The 27,237-nt window shown below is 34.5% G+C and overlaps 1 protein-coding gene and 1 long non-coding RNA gene across 2 annotated transcripts in view; one reads left to right on the forward strand and one right to left on the reverse strand.

Moving 5' to 3' along the window:
- The first annotated feature begins 6,102 nt into the window (after positions 1-6,102).
- Positions 6,103-27,237, forward strand: part of LOC145330647 (uncharacterized) — a 31,780-nt gene continuing 10,645 nt past the window's right edge. Inside the window, exon 1 of the mRNA XM_080175312.1 lies at positions 6,103-6,293. Coding sequence (XP_080031438.1) covers positions 6,163-6,293 — 131 coding nt within the window. The 5' untranslated portion in view covers positions 6,103-6,162. The remainder of the gene's footprint in view (positions 6,294-27,237) is intronic.
- Positions 11,022-15,230, reverse strand: LOC145329659 (uncharacterized). Its single transcript, XR_013883025.1, has 5 exons — positions 15,097-15,230; positions 14,124-14,215; positions 13,267-13,338; positions 12,486-12,545; positions 11,022-11,725 (listed from the first exon to the last, which is right to left on the reverse strand). It is a non-coding gene; the product is annotated as an uncharacterized LOC145329659 (long non-coding RNA).

Here is a 27,237-nt window from a genome sequence, read left to right on the forward strand (position 1 = left end):
CATAACAATCTAATCTAACAAAAGATACAATCTAATCCTAAATATAATATAAATTATACTATTATTAAGACAATACAAATATAGTCCAACAAGCATAGGCGTCCAAGGGGGGGGGGGGGTAATGGGGCGATTACCCCCCCCAAACGATTTTTGGGGCACCCCTAAAATTTTTTTCATTTTACCCCCCCCCCCCCCATTCAAAATTTACCCCTACCCTGGGTGTTCCGTAGGCACCTCCAACCATTTAGGAGGGGGTATTTACCCCCCCCCAAACAATTTTGGGGAGGTAAATACCCCCCCCAAAATAAAAAATCTCTAATAAAAAAAAATTTTTAATACTATATATTTAATAAAATTTAAATTACCCCCCCCAAAAATTTTACCCCGGGGGTAAATTTTGGGGGGGGTAAACTAAATTTACCCCTGCCAACAGATTTCAGGGGGGGTAATTACCCCCCCCAAGCAAATTTTACCCCCGGGGTAAAAATTTTGGGGGGGGTAAAAAAATTTGCGGCGCGCTTCCCGCGCCATTTTACCCCCCCTAAAAAATTTTACCCCCCCCAAAATAAAAAGCTTGGACGCCCCTGCCAACAAGTGTAAAAGCCACAAACTATGAAGAATTTTTTTTTTGTAGCGAAGCTACTCTATAATGTACTTTGTCTGACCGTCAGTCCGTCTGTAACGCAATGGGGGAAACGTAAAACGTGATATTCTCGGCTCCTATTCAAGATAGACAGCTGAAATTTTTATGAATTAAATAAGTTCACATTTTACATATTTCCACCAAAATTCATTAAGATTTGTCAATCAATTTGGGTGCTAGATCGATTCCAAGATTTTTAAGTATTCGTAATTTTCTCAAATCCTATTTAAGATGGCTTAATATTTTAGATATTAAAGATTCATTATGATTTGCTTATTATGTTATTAATTCCTAGATTTTCACATTCATGATTCCTTTATAAAAACCATAATATATTTTTTTAGCTGCGCTACTTATGAATGTCATCCTTGTTTCCAATGAATGTAATGACAACAAGAAACAGAAACACATCTTAAATAAAAGCAAAACTCAAATAATTACACTCAGAAAGAATAGCGAACATTTAATTATCTAATTTAGAGTGAAGCGAAGCTTTACATTTCTTTTGATACATTACAGTGTAAAATGTAAATTATCGGAAAGAGAATAAATATCATTAATCAGAAAATAGGAAAATTACATCACATAATTTCCTCTTTAGATAAAGCTAAAAAATCCGGTAAATTTTGACACTTTACATCCAAAATGTGTTTTAACTCCTGTAAAAGTATTACTCCCTTACCATATGTACATTTTTAAAAAAAATTGAGCACCATCCCGCCCCGTCTCTCCCACAGTTATATACCACTCTCTCAAAAAATATAAAACTTGGACATCCTTGCTTAGTTTGAAATCGATAGACAAATACTAACATGGCTAAAACTATGCTTCTAAAACTATTTCATGCGTAAATAATAAATTTAAAATTACACCCATTTAAATACCTTAATTCTTATTGAAACGTCATACCAAATAAAAACTTTATGGAATATAAATATTTAGGGATTTATAATTAAAACAAGGATGACAACATCCATAAGTACCGAAGCTCAAAACTATGGATGCATATCCGGAAAAATGGAACTATAAAGCAGTTTCATAAAAAAACATTAAACTAAAAAATCACAAAACCTTGTAAGATTAATGACAAGAAAATCTAGGAATCCATCTAGCACCTTAACCCTTAACAGTCGGGCCCCTTGCCGCACCTTAATCAGTCGGGGGGGGGGGGGGGGCGTTCAACGCCCCCCCATATTATCTCAGTTCCTATTAAAGCTAGAGGGCTAATTTTTTTTGTACAAGTCCCCTGTGTTATGATGAATTTCCGACCTTAAGTAAGTCAAAGTCAATTTTCGCTTCCTTCACCCTTTTATTTAACAACCTTTGTTTTTAGGTCCTTTTTTACTTAAAAATTTCAAACGGCTGTAATTTTCTTATTTTTGAAGCTAGAAGAACAATTTTTTTGCAGAAAATGTTTATCTTTATGTAAATTTTATATTTGAAATGTCAAAATATAAATTTCAGCGGCCGCAGCTGTACTTGGCAGCTGCCAGCCGCCGCAGTCGGCGGTCGGCGTGAAAACGGCGGTGGATCTTTATGAAATTTTAATACGTTATGTAGACATGTAAGAAAAGCTTAAGTTTAAAATTTGAAGTCTCTAAGTCAAAAATTAAGGCCACAGGAGCCTTTTAAAGATTTCTGGAGACCTGGAGGATCAGGACCTGCAGGATCATACCTGGAACCTGAAATTGACTTGAACACCTGTATTTCATATATGGATGTACTACTAGAGGATATTTTAGTATTTTGGCAAGATAAAATACTTTGTTTAAGTCAAAAAAATATTTGTGCTCTTTACCTGGATGACCCTGCCAGGTTTGCTGGCATCCTGTGCCCGCCAGGATGGAGATATTAAAAAAAATTACAACTCTCAGTTATGTGTCATACCCACACTTAAAAAGTCACGCAGTTTGGGCTCTTTATCTTTCACACACAGAAAATGAGATAGAAAAAACCGGATGGGGGGACGCCCCCCCCCCCCCCGACCGTTAAGGGTTAACCAATAAGCAAATCTTAATGAAACTTGAAAACTTCTGCCATTTATTTTGAATATGGGTTGAGAAAATCATGAACATCTAAAAATGTAGGAATCGATCTAGCCCCCTAATTAATAGACGAATCTTAAGGAAAATATGAAGAATGTAAACATATTTATTCCCTAAAAGTTTCAGTCTTCTATCTTTTTTAGGAGCCGAGAAAATTACGGACAGATGGACAGATGGACTGACGGATAGACGGGCGGACGGACGGACGAATTATAGAGTAGCTTCGCTACTAACAAGGATAAGAACATCTATAAATCCGAAGCTCTAAAAATAAGCTCTAAGCAATAAAAACAACCCGAAATTAAACAAACAATTAGGATAAGAATTAAAGAGTTGCTTTGCTAAAATGTTTTACATTAAAGACGAAAAATTGTGACAATACAATTATGCGCAAGAAAATATTTAATGCTACTTTTACATAAAATGGAATTTAAATAAGGATGGCAACATCCAAATGTAGCGAGACACAAAAATTGGGAATTCAGACAAGAGATTTTAAATCAAGAATCCTATTATATAAAGTAGTAAGGTTTTTTTGTCTCAAGCTTAAGATCTCAATAACTGCTGAAACGATTGGGTTCTCTATTACAGGTAAGCTCCTCATAGGTCCTATGGTGGTTTTCGGCTATTTTGTTTTAGGATTTAAGTCTCGGGATGGTTTTAAGCTATTTTTCTATCCCCTAGATGCTAGGGGTGTAGCCGCTAGTATAACTATATTGGAGTAAATAATCATGCAACCTTTATTTATATTTTGGGTAAAAAATTAAAATAAAAAAATTGGAGGGGGGTAATCCTATACGCAAGGACGACAAAGCTTTTTTATTTACGCTTTACGCTGCCCCTTGGACGTCCCAAGTCTATCTGTTGTTGTTGTTGTAGCCATGATTCTCTTAAGTTAGGACTCAGATGCACACGGAGACTGGAAGTGAGAATCCTTTGGCCAATCTTAGATTGGTAAGCTTCGCGCACAGCTGATTGTATTCTATGTTACATTACACGCTGACCCGCAATTCTCGTGGAAGCTACCCAAGTCTATCTTAAAAATCTCATTAATGGATTTCCTTACAGGCGAACTGACACCTTTGCTACTGAAAAATATTTTTTTCAAGATCACATATGATACTGGTGATGAAATATCAATTGAATTTGTACAGAAAGATAAAAATACAGAATTAAAGACAATTATTCTAATTTAAAAGTAACAGGATGTCTGTCAGTGAAGGATATCGCTAACTGCTGGACCGTTTTGGTTCTCCTTTTTAAAATGACATTGAAGCTTCTTATTGGTCCAGCATTAGTAAAGGTTTATAACTATTCTGGAAGAAAGGTACCTCCCAAACAAAGAAAAACAGTCCCTAGAGGGAGGGGACAGTGGGAAGTTAATACACTAGGCCCCAAAGTTACTATAATAACGTTTTCTAATTCGTTAACTTAAAAACTTCGGGGACTTTTATTGAGTTTGATTGGTTGGTTCAATAAGATTGATGCAGTAACGTTTTAACCAAGAATTGTAATCTACAGGCGGGATTGTTTTGCATATCATCATCTTATCCTTTAGGATCCCTGAAAATTAAAAGTATAGGATTGACAACTGAACAACTTCTATACAAACTCATAAAATGTCCGTTCCATGATATTTTGTGCTTTGCTAGATATATATGTTGAGAACCTTGCTGTAATATAAAGACTTATTAGTATGCAACAAAAGACAGAATATGTCAATACTAATATGATATTATTAATCCTTTTCGTGCATATTGTTTCATATTATTTTATTAGTTGCTTCCTCCCTAGCCTTTGGAGTGGGACGGTGATGGTCGGAAAAAATGGCCTAAAACCATCTCAAAACATTGTTAAAGCTTACCTGAAAAGGAATTTTCGAGATCCTTAATAACACCTTACTACTTTATTAAAAAGGATTGGGGGCTGTGACCCATGTTTTGGGGAAATTTTAGATTTTTTGAATAGCTAAAAATATGTATTTTCTTACGTACATACCCTAATTGTAGACTAGCTCCACTTTAAGAGTTACATTTTGAAAAGTTATATTTTTTATATTTTTGTATGACTTGATTGCATGATTTTGGTTGAGATAAACCTACTTAGTGCTTTCATCTTCATAATATGACGTAATTCAGATTCCTTACACATATTGCTTCATTTATTCTTATGTAATTCTTTAATCTGTCCGTCTGTCTGGTGTTCTGTCCGTTTGCTATCTGTAATCATAGTTCGTTGCCGATTTTTTTTATTTCGAAGTGCAAATAAAAACTTTCAAGTTTGGCTCTAAATCGGTAAGATTAGAACCAGTTTTTAACCATTCTAAAAAATCATGTGTAGCATCGTCTTGTAGGCAATTTTCTACGAATAATGAAATAAAAAATAAAATTAACAAAAGTTTTGTTAGCCCGGGTATTTGGCCCCTCGGATATAGCAAGTTTGAATTTAGTCTTAATACAATGCAGCAATAAATAATAAATTATATTTAATTTAGAATGTTTCAGAATTTTATGGATTTTTTGGTTTAAATATCTTTATATTAGACCAACCATTTTTTATCTAGAAATAGTTTTATTTAGGATAATGCCTAGTAGTAGAACTATAAATTTAGCATCTAAATAAGAGAGAGAGACCTTACTCAGAATAAGAGAAAGCTCCGTTGTCAGAGTAGAATACGAACCAACGGAGTAACATATACCTAATATATACATGTATGTTTAGAGAGGATGTACAATATATATGCTATTACGCTATCCTTCAATTTCATTCAGATATTTATCAGAAAGCATTTACAAAAAAACCTTTAATGATATGTTTTAGCAGTGGCTTTAAGGAAAATTTAAATGCAAATTATACAGGTTTATTTAAGATTATTTAATTTTTAAAAAAATTGCTCCATTTTAACTTGCTTTGGGTTATTTCATATTTGTAATAATAATGTCTCTAAGTAAGTAAAAAATGGTTTGAAAACTTTAAATTTGATTTTTAAAATGTTGGTATTTTTGTAATTACTATCATATAAAGCAATAGTTATTTCTGTTCCTTTAAACTTCAACTACCACTAAACTGATTCAGGTGTCCATTTTTGAAAATCTTCACATATTTCTGTTTTGGTTTTAGGATATTTAATTCTTGTGATGATTCTAGGGGCGCAGCAGCTTGTAGTTAAATATGAAGGAGGCCTAGTTTTAAGCTATTAAGCATTGTTTGTAAATGTTTTGATTTTGTAAAGATATGGTGTGGTCTGAGAAGTAACAGGTCTCTGTCTCCCCCTTTCCTTCCCCCTTAACCATATTCTTATCCCCCCCCCTCCTCCCAGAATATTGTCTCCGTGTAAATCTTTCTAACTCTCTCTCACTGAGTGCATGTCATCACTTACAAATTTTATCAGTATACAATATTGCCTCCCAGAGGTAGAGTCACACAAAATCTCACATTCTATACAGAATAAACATATCATATTAAAACACAAAAATGGCTGCAGAGGACCTGAGTTTGAATACCACAACAAATTATACAAGTTTGATATCTACAATGTTGATGGGATCCAAAAATGATAGTTTGTCCATAAAGGATATGATTCATAATCTGTATAATCTGACCAAGTAAGATTTTTTTTCAATTTAATTTAGAAATACTCGCGGGTGTGTGTAAAATCCATGAAACCTTTTTACGAATTATCAGGGAAGAAGGGATAGGATAATGAAAGTTTTTTTTGTCACCCCAATAATTTACTATGTTTTTTTTTAACTTTTGATATAAAAAGAAACACTATGATATTCGTAATACAAAGACCATTCATCCTTCTACCCTAACATTCGTCTGTCTGTCTATACATATTTTGTTGAAATCTTGCTAACTATTGAACTGATTGGGTTTTTATTTTTAGTCCCATCTTGGTTTTAGATCATTTTCTTAAGATGGGAGGAGGGGAATTACCCCCCATAAAAATGCATACATAAATGTGCTTATTTTTACATTTTACAAGTATTAAATGTGGGCAATGTTTTTAAAATAGTAGAAAAGCATTTTCAAAGAGATAATCCTCTTGGCAAAACAACATGATATCATCCAGTTGTAACCAACATCTAAATTAACTCGTAAATATATTTGTTAATTTCAGCAGATATTTTCGTAATTTTGGGGGGCAAAGATTCGTATTAAAACGACCTTCTTATCTGACCCACAAATACTATTTTAGATTTTTTCGTGATTTTGGGGGGCAACGCTTCGTAGTAAAGACGATCTTTTTATCTGAAACCCAAATGATATTTTAGATTTATTTGGATTGTTGGCTATATCTCATTCCTGTAAACATACATCGTAATCATGATATTCGGCAAAAAGTAAATAAATTAAAGATTACAAAATTTAATAATTATACAAGACATTAACCTTAGAATTACATTAACTTAGTTTAAAATATTCAAGATTGAAGAATACTTTTTTTTATCTTCTTCAAAAGTTAACAAATTTCCAACTTTTTTTTATAGAATAATTGAATTTTGAAACTTCTCTTAACTTTTAACAATTACATTTAGAAGAAAAGGAATTTGTGTATATGTGGTATTCACCATCCAAGTTTATGCATCCCCATCCCTGTCCACATTCCTATACTTCTCTGGCTGAGTCAGACCTCCACTTGTAACCGCCACTATACTCCATCCTGCTGTGTTGAGAGCTAGTTGATTGTTGCAGGCCAAAGAGTGAATACTTCTCTCCCGTCTGCATTCGGTTAGATACAAGCCTATAAGTCTAGGCTGGCGGTATCTATATTTCCCACGTGTTCAAGTACGTCGTTTCTTACCTAACTAAGAAACAGGACGTCCAAGCCTTTAATTGATATCATATTAAATATATCCTATAATAATAATCCCATTAATCTGCCTATTTCTAACCAGTTTTAATTGTTTAATAAATGTTGTATTTTTTAGAAATACCTTGTTATATTATTGATATTTAATTGTATCGAAGCTACTCTATACTCGTATTCCAGTCTGTCTGTACATCCTCTCATACGTCATTTTGGCGCAGTCTTGTCTACCACTCAATTTTTGAGGGGGGAAGGTATAGATAATTAGCGTACAGACAAAATTAAATTGTAAAGTAGCTTCGATTGCAAAGTGAAATTAATATTTTCCTGATAACTAAGTTTATTCACGGAAACAGTTTACAGTAACAATTTGTTACAGAATATTTCTAATAATTATTTCGTGGCAAACTGCCAAATAAAGATAAAAAGGAACCCGCCTTTTATTTTCACACTAGTATTTAATTTCACACATTTCCATATTTTCTCCTTAAAACAGGAAGAAAGGGATATTCCCAAGTTCTTAAAAAAGTTTCGTGGTAGACAAATCAGTGTTAACGAACACTACACTCCAGCACCATGACCGATAATGTCAAGAAAGGGGATAATGATAAAACCAAAAATCCGCCGCCTCCGCCGGCTCCGGCCGTCCCTGGTACCTCGCAGCAGCAGCAGGCTGACCCGCTTTCCCCTGAAAAAATCAAAGAACTCATATCGGAAGCGTTAAATGTTAAATTAAACGAATACTCGTCACATTATAGAGATTTAATAAAACAAGAATCCGAGATTATGCAGCTCGAAATAGAAACAAAATGGGCAGGGTTTAAGGACACGGAATCACATCGCAGATTATTAGCCGACACCGACATCTTAGATCTAAAACGTAGAGTATCAAAACTCCCAGCGGACGGAAATCTTGGCCCATTGTTTGCGGAAAAAACGTTAAACGAAAGTCTTAACATGACTCATTTTAACACCATAGGTGATGATTCAATTAATGCCACTTTTTATGACCGGATATCGGTTCAGCAAAAGATAAACGTGGTCGAATGGGTCGCCAAGGATAGGATGACAGCCCCAGGTTGTATGGCCTATTCAATTGTAGGCTTTATAGGTCCGGCGGATAATGACAATTGGATGAATGTAAGAGAAACTTCTCTAACGGAATATGAAAAAACCTTATTAGAAAGGATTCCCTTTATCCCTGATAGGATTAAGTCGTTAGAACCCCTCCGTAGACCTACAAGGTCTGCACCCAATGTAGCAACAAGACCCTCTACAAGAAATACGCCAAACACAGGCACAGCCGCAACGGCAACAACTAGCGCCGCCGACGATGACTTTATTAAAGAATGCTTTATTAAGGGACAAAAATGGGATTCCGATTTTGCGAGGGATGCCCCTAGGTGGGACGGTAGGGCCGACTTTGATAATTTCTTTTCTAATATGTGGAGGGTTGCAAAGACATACAGAATCTGTGACCCAATTCTTTTTAAGGATATTTTATACCAGCGAATTTATGACTCTAGAGGGGAACGATTAGGAGACTTAATTACGCCTGAAAGAAATCAGGCCTTATCTGCTTTAAGTTATTACCTGATGATTAGGAGGCTGGTCACTCCTTTCTCGGATCCAGAAGTAGCCTCGCAGTACTTCTACAACCTAAAACAGGAGACTAATCAACCCCTTGACACCTATTTTGAAAACAAACTTAGGGTGTTCAAACTCATGAATCCTGGCCTCATACCTAAAAAGAAGTGGAAAGAATTCTATCTTAACGTTAGCAAAAATCTGCTGTATACCAACCTTGCCATGGACATGGCCAATTACGTTGAGAGTATGCAATTTTTGGACGATTACAACGCTTACTTAAATAAACTTATTAACCTCGGACAAAGATACGTTAATTGGGATGGGTCTGGCCATATTAGCAAGGAAAACCTTTCGGCTTGCTATTCTCAAGCCATGGAAATGTTCCTACCTAAAAATTCTGCGGAAACGAAAAAACAACCCATAATCAGCATTATCGAAGATAATATCCCCACTAACACGGCAATGTATAAGGAAAACTTAACCGAAGAACCTGACGAGGTTCCCTCTTGGGTAGATCATGAGGATGATCCTATTGCTTGGGATCAAATCGAGGGCGTTATAGGAGCCTTTAATGGGAGGAGTAAAAATATTAAATGCTGGCATTGTAATATCCCCAGCCATGTAGTGCAGAATTGCAACAAAAAGAAAGCTGGGGAGCCCCCAAATCCTGAGTCCCGCTTTGGTAAAACACGGAGTAAATTCACGCCTAGAAAAGCTCCAAGTAATAGTAATAAAATACCTGAGCAGTATGCGCGTAAAACTATCAACCAAATGGATCAGGAAGCCAGCGAGGAATCTGAAATAGATAAATATGTACAAGCGATTGTTAAAAATCACGTCCACTAGATGTAAAAGTGGATTTATGCGATATTAATTGTCCCTATCCCAGAAAATAAAAATTTGCTGAATGAATTTCATATTTTGATATGAAAGATAAACAAAATATCCCATGCCAAGCTAAGCTTGCAAATTCCTTAATATCAAATATCCCTTGCCAAGCAATGCTTTGGCGCGAAAAAATAAAACAAATTATTATTATAAGTCTGACTAAGCAACACAAAATAAACTCCTCCCCCTCCTTTCCCTATCCAAATGTAGCTGATACAGGAAATTGGGGGAAATAGGGAAGTAACCTGAGGAGCATTTCACATGCACTTAATATTTCCATTTTTTTAAATCTAATAGTCTTTATCAAGAAGCTAACAAGTGAATACCTATTTTCTATTTAGTAGTATTTATTTTTTAATATCGCATGACCTATCTAAAATGTAAATATCGTATATTTTGAATGTATATATATTAGAATCTAAAACATTCTAGTTCAATTTTTAACCGCTAGGGGAACTTATGCGAATTATCTGTATATAAACAATGATTCTTGAGTTGAATCCTCAGTATCAATTTTATCTGAGAGTTGCTCACTCTTAGCCTCTGATTTTTGTAGCTGAAATATCTCAGCAATTATGTATAATAACTTATTCATATGGATAAATATTATTGCATTTTGTACAGTGACAATAATAGAACTATATTTAATTTATTATGTATCCGAAAGATGTCGCCTAGAATGCTACCGCGGTCCGTATAAGTAAATAATAAGATTAAGAAGGGGGGGGGTCTACTGGAAAATCTGTATAAATACGAACAAATTTCCAAATCTAATTCAGTTGTTCTTCAGTTCTTTGTTGTTATCATTTACTCTCTGATTTTTGAGCTGCAATCAAGCAGCATTTAAAAATTAAAAACTTTAATCACTTGAGATGTGATTAATAAAATCTTAAAACATTTTGATTAAATTATTTTCCGCTAGGATTACTAGCAGAATGAAATAAAGTTAGTTCTATTAGCTTCCGCTAGGATTACCAGCGGAATAAAAAGCCTATATAAAAGTGAATGCACATTATTAATCAAGGCCAGTTACTATCAAAGCAGTTACTACAAACCACATCCTATTTTTTTAAGCTGATTTCAGCATTAATTATACTCTAGTAAATATATAAACTTGTTCTACCCCATAGGTGGAAAAATTAAGTATAAATACTAACAATATCAGAATAATAAACCAGTCATCATTGACCCTCTTTATTATATTAGCCATATCTAATAATTTTTGAGCTATAATTTAGCGCTAACTTTATATTATTTGTATCGTGAATCAGATACTAACTAATGACACTATATTTTGTATAAATACAGATATAAGTCAAAAAATAAGTCAGTCTGTTTTTAATGTCTTGTTAGTTGCAAGCTGAACACTTATTTTTAAGCTACTTTGTAGCCCTTCAATCTTTCGAAAACTTTTTAGTTCAGTTTTATTCCGATAGGTTTCTATCATATATCCAAGTATATAAATAAGGACCCGTATTAAAGTTAAGTAGTTTCTTTAGAACTATCAACATTCTCATGCTTATTGAGAAATTTCTGGAGCTGAAAAGCGCTTGATAAAAAAACTTAATGAAACCCAGAAAGCTATATAAAATTATTTTAACAATTAACCATATTGTTAAAACATTTCATTATTTAAAAAATTTCGACAGACAACTATACCTGGAACACAGGAAGTCTCTGTGTGAGGATTACCATCGTCTAACCGCTGAGGTGGGGATCTTGGAAAATATGCATCTTAGGCTTCGACTAAAAATATAATTTATTTTATAATGCCTATCTGTGCAAAACTAAAAGTTCTTAATCCCGTGGGGGGGGAATTCCTGCAACACGCTTTAGTGGATACAGGAAACAACTTTAGGTCCCTTATTTCTAAAGAAATCTTAGATGATAATAAAATCACATTCACCCCTGCCAATCTTAGCGCTCTGTCTGTAGATTTAAAACCAGTAAATATCATAGGACACGTGAGTTTAAAATTCAGCTTTGATGGGTCAGATAAAATATTCGAAGAAACGTTTTACATCCCTGAAACGACGTCTAAAATTATAAATCTAGGATATGAATTTCTCAAAGTTAATCGAATTAATTTGTTACTAGATAAGTTCTCCTTTGAGCTCCCCACTGGCGAGCAAATCCCCATAGAAAATTCAACAATTAATATAGTTGAAGAAAGTAAAAACATACCCTTAATTCCTACAAATAATGTTCATACGGAACAAAACTCCCTTATCCCAGGAATAAATTGGAGTAACCAGGGGGGGACTGGGACATTAAAACAAAATAAAACATGCGTAAAATTAGCAAAGAAAACAACATTCTTGCCGGGGGGGAATACAACGGTGATAACAATTCCTATTCATCAGAAAAATAGGAAGCTGTATATATCCCCAAATAATTCTAAAATGACAAGCCATAACGGCTTAATGCTTATGGAGGGTATTTATAATGTAAATGAGAAGGGAGAATGTTGGGTAAATTTTGTCAATTTAGCAGGAAAAAATATTACCTTATTGGATAACGTTAAAGTTGGATATTGCTTTGAATTCGAATCAGATTCCCCAAATTCCTGCAATAAAAGTATTAATCAAATAAATGAATTGTCAGGAACTACACTTCTTAAAAGAATTAAATTCATTAAAGAAAAATTAGACTTAGAAAATAGTGATCTTATCAAAAATAACCCAGGGATGAAGGAAAAGGTAGTAAAATTATGCCTTGATCATTTCGATATATTTTCGGTTGACGATGCCGATATCGGTAACTGCGATCTCTTACAGTATAAAATAGACTTGATCCCCGGGGCTAAACCTATTAAGGCTAGAAACATTCAATTAAACCCATTATACGAAGCCAAATTAAAAGAACAAATTGAAAATTGGCTAAGGGGGGGCGTCATTGAGGAGGGCTACAGCGAGTGGTCCTCCCCAATCTTTGCGGTAAAGAAAAAACCAACGGCTGGGGGGGAAGGCAAGCTTAGGTTCGTTATCGATTTTTGTGCGCTTAATAGTGTAACACGAAAAATTAATTGGCCCCTTCCCCTGATTTCTAGTAATTTAGAAAAATTAGGCACTGGCAATGTATTTACCACCCTCGACTTGACTAGCGCATTCCATGCGCTAGCCATTTCGGAGGAAAGTAAACACTTGACAGCGTTCACAGCCCTTAACAGGCAGTATCTTTTCAAGAAACTGCCGTTCGGACTGTGTAACGCGCCAAGTGTTTTCTGCCATTTGATGGACAGAGTCCTAACCCTTATCCCTGGCTTATACGAATTTATAATTTCTTACCTTGATGATCTTATTATATTCTCAAAGAATGTTGAGGAACATCTGAAACATCTCAGAAAACTCTTCGGAGTCCTAAAAATAGCAAAACTTAAGTTAAATCTAGCCAAATGTAAATTCTTCACATCCGAATGTACATATTTAGGTCATATAGTCAGTTCCCAAGGACTTAAAATGAACCCCGCATATTTAGAACAAATTAAAAATTGGAGCAGGCCCAGGACAGGCAAGGAACTCCAGCGTTTCCTGGGCTTCTCCAATTATTATAGGGCCTATTTCCCATCCTATGCAAAAAATTCTTGTACCCTAGACGAACACAGAAACGATAAAGTTATCGAATGGACCAATTCCCTATCAAAAGATTGGGAAAATTTCATAAATATGTTCTCAAATTCTATAAGTAAAGGCTATCCCCAGTGGGATAATCCTAACCCCTTTATAGTAGACGTAGATTTTTCTACGAGTTATTTCGCTGGAATTCTCAGCCAAAACCAGGGGGGGGAAGAAAGAATTATTGGAATATGTTCCAAAAAATGTAACGGGGCAGAGAAAAATTATCCAAGTTATAAAGGCGAATTAGCATGTCTAGTATTTGTTCTTAAAACCTTTCTTCATTATTTAAGATTTAGAAACTTTATTGTGCGTACAGATTCGATTTCCTTAGTTCATTACAAAAAATGGCAAAAAGGAACAATAAATGGTGTAACTCTGAGATGGATTTTCTTTATCCAAAGTTTTGACTTTACAGTAATTCATCGGAAGGGTAGGGACCATTGCAATGCCGACAATCTATCTAGAGGGCAATTTTTATGCAAAGAACATAAGGAAACCGATTGTGAAAAATGTACTAGCTCATTTACCTTGGATCCTTATGAACAGGATTGCCCATACCAAGACCAGATTTTTGAGTTACATTCGGCTTCGGAAGTCGGTGTGCACAATGTTTGGCAATCTGAAACACAAAAAGATCAAGTATTATCTGAAATTCGTAGGTGGATATTTGAAAAAAAGAAGTTGTTGAGTTTTGAAAAAGCTGAACTAACCGGCCGGAAAGAGGTCCTTTTTAAATTAATAGAACATTTATACGTTATGGAAGGACTTCTAATATTTAGACAACCTCTTAGCAATGGAACATTCATTGAAAGACCCGTCGTACCCATTGGATTATATAATAAAGTTTTTGAATTGGCACATAATAATAGTATAGGTCACAAGGGGGTTAACGAAACAACACGCAAGATAAATGAAAGATTCTTCCTTATAGGAATTAATAAGTTTGTCGAATCACGCATCAAAAATTGTATTACCTGCCTAAGAAAAATAGGGCAGGTACCTAAACACAAACAACCTATCACCCATTCAGCCATTAGTCACGAGATTTTTGGCCAGGTATCAGTAGACCTTATCGGTCCTTTAACCCCTAACTATTTTCAAGGACAACATGTCCGTTACATATTTATCCTAGTTGACCTATTCTCTAGGTACATTATCGCTCACCCCATCAAGGACGCCACCGTGGAAAGCACGGTGAAGGTCATCCTTGAACAGGTGGTACCCACCTACGGCTTATTTCGGTCATTGAGGAGTGACAGGGGAACAAATTTTACTGGGGAAGTTTTCAAAAAAGTTATGGATGAACTAGGTATCGAAACTAAACTTATTCCCCCAAGAAACCCTAATAGTAACCCATGTGAAAGGCATAATCAAAGCATTTATGCAGGTCTAAGATCCGATGACCGATTCGAAAGTAAAGACTGGGCAAGAAAATTAGCTTTGACCACTTTTGTAATTAACTCTAGTACGTCTAGAAGAACGGGGTATACGCCATATTACCTTATGTTCGGCAGACAACCAACTCTCAATCTCGATTTCTTTTCTCCAATCTTGCAGAAAAGGCAGGACATTGACTGCAGGTCTTACTTAAACTACCTAAAAAATTTGGAAGAAATTATTGCACAGGTTTCCAAAAAATCTAAGATCTATTTAGAGTTTCAAAATAAATCTAGGAAGGCTTCATCTCCCCTTTTCGTTAACGACGTGGTCTTTGCATTTTTTAACCTAGTCAAGATAGGGGTCAGTAAAAAATTGCAATCTTTCTATGGGGGTCCTTTTATTGTAACAAAAAAATTCTCAGAGGCCCTTTTTGAACTCAGTCCCTTTGGATCAAATCCAATAAAAACTAACCAAGTTGTTAGTAGAGATAAAATACGAAAAATAGATTCTAAAATAGAATTATTGGGGGAAACACTTTCCTTTAACGTCTTTCCAATTGAGGAAATCGTCCCGTCTGAGGAAATAACCTTGACAATAGATAATACCGGGCAAACCGAAATAAACGATAATAAAGTTATGGAAAATGACGATTTTACCTACCTAGATAACGATGGTGACGATTTTATAGAAGGAAACCCTGAAACTAGTCAGGACTTACCCCAGGGGGAGGTGGATTGTGATGGGGGAGGGGATATAATGGAAAAAAACTCACCATTTGAGTCACAGCCCAAAGATCAAGAACCCCCTGGCGCAGATCGATCATCCGGTCCTCACATCCACGTCGAAAATAGTTTCTTGGAAGAAACCGTCCCGTCCGAGGCTTCTTTCTTCGCACAAAGACCCAAACAATCCAGCCCTGAAAAGGTTATTAATGTTAACAAACAAAGCATAGTACCCAAGTATATATTAGAAGAAGAAAGAAAAACTAGGTCACAAGGGGGGGATAACCGCATACATGTCCAAATCGGACTGCATAATCCAATTAAAAGGAAGAAATAAAATGTATATAAAATGTATAATTATATAAAACCAAGGTGGCAAATGTATATAGCTTAACCTACGTATGTATAATAACGAAAATAAACAAAAAAAAAAATATATGTTAAAACTAACTAATTAACATATTTCAGAGAAAAACGAGAAGCATAAAAATAAAATGCAGCATCATTTGGCAAAGGCACCAGGAGCTCGAGGTAAATTTATTTTGGGATTCTTGGGGCTTTTTATTATTTTGGCAAAATCAAATGCGTCCGAAATAATACAAATAGATGCGACTCAATGTGTAGCAAACGAAAATCCGCGTTTGAAAATCTCTGAATGCGCTGCGTTTCTTAATATTACCAATATTGAACAAAAACAATTTCACCTGCTGCAAAAGGTTGAAAGAAAAATTATACCTGGAATTCGTTGTCACCTCCGAACCAGTACTCATTACTGGTATTGTGGCAGATATAGCCACATACACCTCGCTGCTCCAGCACTCGTGGAGATACCGAACCTCGTAACTTATGAAGACTGTTACACCATGTCCAAAACTAAAATATTTAACTTTGAAGGGAAATCAGTCTCAGTGTATGAACACCAGATGTCATACACGCGTTTCCTGATAAACGGGACACTTACTTACCCCAACGACCTCCTTAACGGCATCGACCCCGCCTGCGAGGGAAACGGCGTAACCATTAACGGCATTTTTATCCCTGGGACATTTGAGGAAAAACAAATAGGGGTCCAGGCTGAGCCTGTTGAATTATTACAAACAAAAGCGGGCTGTTACCTGGGCAGTCACTGGGTGGGAAACAATTGTTTAGATCACAATCTGAGAATAGGCTACGATAGAATTATCTCAGATGATAAAACTGATAGTGCACAAAAATTCACTTCTCCTTGGCGAACAGTAGACATCTTTAATATTTCATTGTTTACATTTGAAGGAGAACAGGGTGCCCAAAAATATCTAGTGATCGATCCCCAAATTACGCTAGCGCTAGAACTTAAAGATAAGAAACATTTTGAAAATCTAATTCCCGAATTATTTTATTACAAAACTAATATTGATAACTTAATGGTATGGTTCACAAATTCTATAAAACCATATTTCCCACTCTTAAACGCTAAAGAAAAAGATGACATGTTACCACTAGAGATTTTCTATTCCTACCAACAATATAATAAATTAATTGTCCCCGAAACTCGCTGTTTACAGAACCATTTTCTGTCTAAAAGCAGTATTCAGACTCATCGTAAAAAACTAGTTAGGGCGCTCGGTGAGCTGGATTTAGTAATACAGTGCGATAATCTTAAAATCAATGTTTCTTTGGGAGAAAATTTACCCTGTTTTGTGGATCATTTCTCGGTTTCAATCAATAATAAGACTATGGGAATATCACCATTTTCACGCAGATTGGTTAACACCACCCATTTAACTCCGACTAAATGTTCCGAAAATCCAATTTTCTTACATTTGTACCAAGGAAAATTCCTTGGGAACCAAGGGCAGGGTATGCAAATACTAAATGTAAACCAATATCTTATGGATAAACCGATTAGCCTATTCCTATATCATTCTTGGCAAAGCCTAGAAAAAACTAATTTCTCAGAAAGTGCCGAGGAATTATACCTCAGCCAACTTGCCGCAGACTCCAATAATTTTGAAGTAAAAATAACTGACTCCTGGTTTATTCAAACGTATCATAAGGTGGTTGATTTTCTATCTAGTACTTGGTATCATATAGTGCTTGTAGTAGCAGCCATCTTTACAGGAATAGGGTCGTTATTATGCGTCGCTTTTATCATTTACATACTAGCCTGCACCAAAATTCACGCGTACAAAGAAGGAGGTACGAGTGAAACACACGAATTGCGGGATTTTACAAATAATGGGGAAAACTAATCCCCAAACACGGACGACCTGTATCAGACATATATACCTATAAGATTGTCGTCCCTAAAGGTCGTCTTTGTAAAAATATTTCCTTATTCGGTATAAGGAATTAATGACCCTTAATTTTAAGTTTATTATTTTTGTTTTAGGATATCCCAGGCGGAATTTTTCAAGGGGTTTTCACCACTCCCATGGGGCCGGTCACTCTTCATACCGTCGAGAATATGAAGAGGCACCCTTTTACAATGAAGAGGACTATTATTATGACAGCAATCATGGCTATCCCCAGGGCGGCCCTGAGGAAGCCTACTATGAACCTGACGAGAACAGGTATCAGCCGCGAGTAAAACCGCCGCGCAACCCTGAAAACCTCAGTGAACTGCAATGTGTCTCAAGATCGATCCACGTTTACCGCACCGCGAGAAAAGATGTTCCAAAGGAACTTCTTGACTTGCAAGAAAAATTGCGGCAGGCTAAAAATTTAGAGGCCAACGAATATTCCGATAAAGCCAGGCCTAGGGCCAGGCCTCTAATGGAACAAAATAGGGGAGGGGAACCGCAAAAAAATCGGGTGGAATCGTCGCCAAAACGTAGTGCCTCACCTGAATTGGAGGTAGTCGCCGTAAAATCTGCCCCAAAAGCGGTAGAAAAACGTCCGCCAACACCAACAGGCAGCGGCGGCCCAGTAGCCAAGAAGGCTAAGGTGGAAATTCAACCGCCTCCATTACCCCCTAAAAAGAAAGAGACATTAGCAGAAAGCAAAACTGAGCCTAAGGCTTTTTGGGTGACTGCTGAGGAATGGAAAAAAGTCCTATCCTCCACTGTAAAAGAAGCAATGGAGGAAGCTCTTCTCCCCTTCCAGAGAAGTCTGGAATCTAAAATTGCTAGCAATGCTTCATTTGTTGAGAAAGCATATATACAACATGGCAAGCGCCTTATTGAAATTTCCGCAGAATTACTGCGGAACCGCAAAACTTTGCGCGAAAAAATTCGCACTGTCTCTGAGGACTCGACCGTTGAGTTAAAATCACGAATGACCACGGTCATTGAGGCCACTAGTCGACTGTTGGACCAAAACTCTGACAGGGTAATTAAATATATTAATACTCGTTGTAATATTATGAATGTACCTGGGCAGAATGTGGCGACCATAGAGGCATCTCTTCCCGCTGGGGACGTACCCCGGCCAGATGATGATGGAGTGGAGCTGATTTCTCACTATGGCGGTTCTGAGTGCTCTGATGAGTACAGGCCCACCGATAGAGAAGGCAATCCAGAGGTCCTGGATCCTGCAGAGGAAAACAGTGACACAGAGCTCGATGCTCAAATCAGTGAGCTCTTTCCATCTGGAATTGATCTACCTGTGAATCCGCAGGCTGGCGCTGCCTCTGAAGATCCAGTAGCCACGGCTCCCTGTGAGGGCGTGTTGGCCCTCCAGAATGCTGTTGCTCCAGAGCCTCCAGCAGCTCCAGAAGATCCTACTTCCTCAGAACCCAATCCTGTTGATATCGTAGAGAGGGCTATGGCCGCAATCGAAGAACCTGCGAGTACAACATCAACCCGCAGAAGCAGGCGTGCAGGTCAACTGTGAGGGAATATTTCATATTCCCTCAGAGGGGGCAAGTGTGGTATTCACCATCCAAGTTTATGCATCCCCATCCCTGTCCACATTCCTATACTTCTCTGGCTGAGTCAGACCTCCACTTGTAACCGCCACTATACTCCATCCTGCTGTGTTGAGAGCTAGTTGATTGTTGCAGGCCAAAGAGTGAATAATTCTCTCCCGTCTGCATTCGGTTAGATACAAGCCTATAAGTCTAGGCTGGCGGTATCTATATTTCCCACGTGTTCAAGTACGTCGTTTCTTACCTAACTAAGAAACAGGACGTCCAAGCCTTTAATTGATATCATATTAAATATATCCTATAATAATAATCCCATTAATCTGCCTATTTCTAACCAGTTTTAATTGTTTAATAAATGTTGTATTTTTTAGAAATACCTTGTTATATTATTGATATTTAATTGTATCGAAGCTACTCTATACTCGTATTCCAGTCTGTCTGTACATCCTCTCATACGTCATATATGTAATTCCAATTTTCCTAAATATTACGTTACATTAAAATATTAAGCATTTTCCTTCAAAGTGTCTTGTTGAGCACGTAACTCCCCCCCCCCCCTTTATTTTTAAATTAAATTGAAAATAGCGAGGGAAGGGGGTGCAACTTTTGCTGTATTGTTTATTACTAAAATCTGGTCGATTTTAACGCATTGGGTATTTGGTTGCCCCACATGGTTAGGTCCCCGACAGGCAATTTGAGAGAAACTACCAAATAACACAATTTTGTGCTATTAAAAGAATTTTTGTGTGGGTTGAAATTTTTAAGATAAATCATAGGCTTTGAAATTTTATTTTATTTTTGTAAATTTAAATTTATATACAATTGCGCAGCAATAATGTTTTTGATATAAAATCAGTAAAATATCCTATTAAACTAAGCAGTAAAGTGTTTTTGTCTCATGCTAAAGATCTAAGTAAATACTGTTACAAACTGGTTGGGTTTTTCAGGGGGTGGTTCAAGGCTGTTTTCCTGACCTCTCCTAGAGGTTAGGGAATAGCAACTAGTTATATCTAGTAAAGGAGGTTATAATAATTGGAAAATTCATGCTTTTATAATTATGAAATCTACATATATTTTTTTATTTCTTACTTAAACTTATAAGAAGATTACTTTTTTTGTCAATACAACCAAACCAAATTCATGGCAATTATGTACGAATTGACAGACGGACAAAGTTAATTACAGAGTAGAAGAATCTTCACCAATAAAAATCAGTATTCAATTACAAAAAAAAATTACATATGATCCCTCACAAAAAATTATATATCGTTCCTATGTTGTACTTACGGATAAAGTAAATCATAAGTCAATTTAAACTATATTTTCACATTAAAACAATATCATCAACCTTTAAAACACTAAAATTTGAATTTGGTTTAATGCAAATATAAGTATTTATTGATCCATTTTTTTTACAAATGTAAATATTGCTGAATCGTCAAATTGTAGTTAAACATTGCTGTGTTTTTGTAACTATTCATTTACAAAAGGTGAAGTTTTTCTACACTTTGGTTGTGTAATGTAATTTCATTCGTTATACTTATCATTTAGCAATATTAAACATAAGTTAAACTCTTCCAAATTGATCTTAGATAGATTCAATAATTCCATTTTACTATAAATTTGGTAAACAAAAATTCTTTTTGATTCTAAAAAATATACTGAAGGAATTCTTAAGACGACTGGGCATTTTAAAATTGGTAAATGAAGACTTCCTTTTAGCACCCTTTACAGTTATTTTTTTCCCTATTTTTAATTTAAATATAAATTTACTCATTGCTTTTTTTGAATTACATTTAAAACTGCTCTATAATTCACCCTAGTTGTTCCTTTATCCGCCAGTCAATCCAACCGTAACGCTATTAAGGAAATGCAATTTTCTCGGCTGTTATCCAAGCTAGTCGGCTATAACTTTTGTTAATCATTCATGTACCTTTGAGCAGTATATTATTTACTTTGTCCGTCATCGGTCGGACATGAATCAAAATACAAAAATAATTTCTGGTTTTCGTGATTTTTTTATATGATTTGTCGCATATTCTCTCTTTTTCTTAACTTCTGTGCTATCCATGATTGTTTGTTCGTATGGATATTATCATCATTGTTCTTGGTTAAATTTACCAAGCAAGAATGTTAGGTAATTTTAGCCAGACTATTTAACTTTTTAATTAGATATACCAGCATAATTTAGGTTCATTTTTCTTACCTAATTTGTAAGAATCATTTAAATCGACAAGTTGACTAACCCCCCTCCCCCTATTCCCCCCGTAAAGCTTATCAAACAAAAGATAAAAAATATCGCTAAAAAGTTTTTTCTTTGAATTTTTAAAAATCCTAAATACAAGAAGAAATGTTTTAAATATTTTTAATAAACGTTGGTCATAAAAATCATTTAAATTCATTTAAGGCAGAGATTTGTATGCAAAGCAATAGTTAATTTGGTCATAAATTAAAACGTAAATTTCTAGCATATTATTAATATTAAATTAATTTTGGTTCTCTCGATATATCAAAGATTATGTTCATTTCAATATAATACAAAGGTTGCAGTCCGTCTGTCTTTGTGTATATAGCATAGGATCACGCTAAAGGCTGGACCTATATGGTTCTCCTTTACAGTGAACTTCTTATAAGCCAGGTAACTTGGATTACAAATTGCTTTTTAGGAATTAAATTTGTTTAATATTAAGGTTAACATTATAAACAACATTATATGTTACTCAGGGTTAAAAAAGGATAAGACAAAGGACGATAAAAAGATATGCATCCCTAATAATAGTAAACCCAATTACACATACTTTAGATAATATTATTGGGATCTACTGTAGTTCACGGTAAAATATTGCTGGTAACGAATATTGCCAAAAATCTATGAATTTTAAAAAGGCTGCTAGCTACCAAACGGCTGAACGGTACAGATCATACCCGCACACCATTTTAAGTGGCATAAGAAGACCTACCAATAATCTGAATTGGCCAAGATCCAATGATGCACAGGGAAAGCTTCACTGAAAAAAACGCGTAAAATAGGTCTTTTTCGCGCATTTCTCTGCACTGCAAGATAATTATGCATTATTGATTTATGGCTATTCCAGATAATTTGTAGGCCTTCATATTCCGCTTAAAACAGTGTGCGGGCATGATCTGTACGTTCAGACGTTTGGCAGCTAGCAGCCTTTAAAATTAATAGATTTTTGGCAATATTCGTTACCAGCAATATTCTACCGTGAACTGCAGTAGATCCAATTATTGTTTAGAAGGTTAAATTTGAGCCAAACAATCAAAATTCAATAAAAGTACCCAGAGTTTTTTAGCCAACTAATATCATAACCTTGTTATAAAACTTTGGATACTATGTAAATTTACAGGCCAATGTCCAAACCCTCCCTAAAGATTGCAGCTCTATGTAAATATAGAATTAGTTTTATTGTCTACACTGTACTATATATTTGCTATTATGCACGGGGAAAGGGATGCTTCATACCCAAAAATTTACACATTTCCTATGCTTAAAAACTTTGGTTGATTAAACCATAATTAGTTGGTACAAAATATCATCATTTATTTAAGTTTCAGAAAAGATAATTTTGTTCATAATAATTGGATGTACATTAATTTATTTCTTATACCTCAAGTTCCCTGTTATTATGATTTATTTCCTATCGAATAAAAACCCTATAAAGGATCACTACATTACTAAATTATATACCATTCACTCAAAAGAGAAAAAAATGAATAAGACATTTCTGAGGGCGAATCTGCGCTATAATTATTTTACATATGTTGGTTAAGTTAAAATATATTTGTTGATTACAAGATACACATAACAAAAATAATTTGTCTAAAATATTTGACAAAGTTTCAATATGAATTAATTCAATACTCTCCCTAAAACTAAAAGTAAAGCATTTCAATCATCATGAACCTCTTTAAAACTTATCTATTTTTGCTTGTGACTTTGACCAAAGAATCCCCCTTAAAATTTTTTTTTACAAAAAATAATTACTTTACATAAATAGGGACAGACAGACAAACATCCTAATAATCTTTATATCAAAGTAACTTGATGTCTCTCTGTCTGTCTTTGTGTACCGAAAGATCTCGCTAACCGCTAAACCGATATGATTTACAATGGAGCTTCTCATAGGTCCAGGGAAGGTTTTATAGCAATTTGTTATTACTCTTTTGTATTATATTTTATAGTCTAGTTTGTGTTACATGCCATTTTTTAGTCAAAACTACAAATATTATTCATTTTACAAATAACCAGTGCAGAAATTAAGGCCCACTTAAAAACAAACTTTTGGTAACCATTTAAGAGTCAGATTGTCGAATGAACAGACGACATTTATGGGGTACTTCAATCAAGACAGGAAAAGATTATTAATGTAATCCCCACTCTACAATCGGGGACCGTCTTTTCCAATAAGGATTAAAGAGAGTGCTAAAAAAGAACATATTTTATATTAGTAGCGCGGCAAAAACAGCAAGAAAATATGTGAGTTATTAATTTGATTAGTTTGTATTAGCAGTTATTCTCCAAGAGGTGTTTAGAGACAGTTAGAGGGGGGGGGGGGGTGATGTCGACCCAAAACTTTAAATTTTAGTCTTAAAAAGAACTATGTTTCAAAATTCCTTGTACCTAGTTTTTAAACTACACACAGATAAACATCCTGATACTTTTTATAAGATATACTAAATTACTTATTTATTTTTAGAGGAATCTGTGTTTTTATATTTGTATCTGATCGCAAAACTGAAAAAAAAAGATTTAAAATAAATAAATTTGAAGGTTTTAGGTTTAAGCGTAGCTGAGTTACTTAAATTATACTGAAAGAGTATTGTTAAGGCAAAAAGACATAATACATTCTATTACTCTCAAATAGATTTTAAGAATAGTTATTTCTCGCATTGTATTATAAACTGCTTTATATGGTTTTAATCTTATGGTTGTACATTTTTATATTTGTAGAAGGCTGGATATGATACAATGCTAGACATAGTTTTTTCGTATGGATGATAACCGGTTACTATCCACCGGATTCGAATGAATACGAGAAAGAGTATTACAAAATTTAATACAATCTTTTTTTAAGCGAAGCTTTTTTCATTTTTCATCTTTCTTTGTCCGTTTGTATGATACAAGTACCTCTAATCGTAAATATAGGCATGTTAGTAAGAATTATTATTCTTAGGTAATACGGAAAGTGTCTTGTGTGACGTCATAAAAAATATTAAAAATACGTCTAAATCAATCTCTGTTTTAGGGGTTTCTTTCCCACTTCTCCTCTTATCCTTCCTTTTTAGACGTATTTTTACGACGTCACACATGACACTTTCCGCATCTCCTTATTATTGTAACAATGAAGTTAGATTTAAAAATCTCAGAAAGATTTTACCTACATATTAAGCATGCTTGATTCTCATGACATTAGGACCTATGTTATTAGCAAAGCATCTCTTACAATCGAGTCTTACAAATGTAAGTATTTCCTTTTTAGATTTATAATTTCTAAAAGATAATATTTGAGTGACGTAATTTAATTCTTAAGATGGTCTAATTAAAACTGATTCTCATCTTTTAAATCTTTCAAAGCCAGTATTAAATTCATAAATTGGTTAAACTAGCATTTAAGAGGTTTAGATTTCAATATAAACTCTTATTTAAAAAAGGAGACATGAATAGACGGTAAAAACTCGTATTTACGTCTTTTTATTCTTCAACGGAATATATATTTTTAAAACTTTTAAGTATACATACACAAAAAGATTCTTTTTATTTGAAAAGTTTTTTTGCTATTCCACTTAAAGACGGGGCAAGATATCAGGGATAGAACTTTTGAGAAGAAAAACTTCCCCAATCATTTCCCAATAAAAGTATAATCAGGTTCTTCTACTCAAACCTAAATCTTGAGCACCATCAGGAAACCGCGAAATTACTTTTTAACAAGGACAATTCTATTTTTGAGAAGTGCAGCAAAAAAAGCTATTATTTCAACATTATTTTTTACAGGAACTGACAAAAATTCCCTACATATGACAATTTTCTATGATTGGTCCCTAAAAATGACTCAAAAAAATCAGCCATGTGACGTCATAAAAATGATGGAGATGAGAGGAAAAGTGGGAAAGAAAAATCCCTAAAAAAATATGGATAATATAATCGCTCACGTCGAAGGCTCATTTTTGAGTCTGAAATTCAAATTATCATGTGATTTCCCTTCTATCCTTGGTAACGAGACGTATATGTAAATACATTTCTTTTTCATATGTAGAAATATAAAAATAATTAGATCTATAATAATTATATTATTATTGCTTTACACAATTAATTGATATTTTTATATGAAAGGAGCAATTAATATAAAAGCGCAATAAACCATTGGAAGATTTTTTACATGTTCTAAAGGTTTTCATAACGTAAAAAGATATAATAGAATTGTCCTAACAATTTAAAACTTTGCATTATTTTAATGACATAATATTTGACTAACCTTAAAATAAATGTAAGGAGCAAAGATATTCTTTAACAATGTCTGTCCGTGGCGGTATTTGTAAATATTTGTAACTTAAAGGTTGATTAAAAAATTTTGATATTTACTTTGTATTAGATTTACAGTTTTTTTTGTAAAATTCTCCATTTATAGAACAATTATCATCGTTGGTAGCGAAGCTATTTGTTAAATAACTTTTGTTTGTCCGTCCCTAATTCTATGACGAAAAGTGAATAAGATAAACTGCTTATTTTAAGCCACGACATACCTTAACTTTTCAAAGAGCATCCACTAAACAACTTACATTTAAAGGTTCCGTGATTTTCTAATATTTCCCATATTTCATATTTCATATTATTCTTTCTCTTTCCCTCTTTTCAATGGCCACTGAAAATTTGCAATTTCGCATCAGCTTGTTTGTTCAGCCTATTTTTTTGCCGCTCTACTTAAGGATGTTGTCATCCTTGTTTTTAATTATATTATATAGGTATGTCAATTGCAGTGAAGTGTTATTATTAGATAGAACAGGGAGATAGAGGTTTTTATTGTTATAATTCTCGCTCATATAATTTTTTTTCATTTTTAATTAAAAAATACGATAACTTCCAGTAGTTTCGTAGTTCCTCAACTATAAAGCAAATTCAATATATTCAATAAATTCATATAATAATGTAAGTCATTATAATTAGCACCTGCGGATACGCCCTTTACATCTAGGGGCTCTCTCCTCGAAGTGGCAGAGAAGGGCTAAAAATAGCTGAAAACCATGCCAAGAATAAATCTGAATAAAAATAGTGTAAAACCTTTACAGAATCTATGTGAAACTTACCTAAAGTTGATAACCCAATCGGTACAGTAGTTATTGAGATCTTATGCTTAGGACATAAAACCTTATTACTTTATAAAGTGGTAAGTTAATTTTAAGATTTCAATAACTACTGAAAACAAATGAGCTCTTAATTTTAGGTAAGCTTCACATAGATTCTGGGATGTTTTTAAGATATTTGATTTTCATATTAAAGTCTTGGGACGGTTTCTGTTATTTTTCTGGTCTTCCCTTCGAAAAAAAGCCCCTAGATGCTAGGGGTTTTGAGATATCAGTTTTTAAAAAAGACAGATAAAATAAAATAGTAATCGATTAGCTTCACTTCTACTTAATCTTAATAGACTTGATTGTGAAGTATAAACCCCCCTGAAC

Source organism: Acartia tonsa, chromosome 10, assembly GCF_053477335.1.
Source record: "Acartia tonsa isolate MP-2025a chromosome 10, ASM5347733v1, whole genome shotgun sequence".
Classification (NCBI taxonomy): Eukaryota; Metazoa; Arthropoda; class Copepoda; order Calanoida; family Acartiidae; genus Acartia; species Acartia tonsa.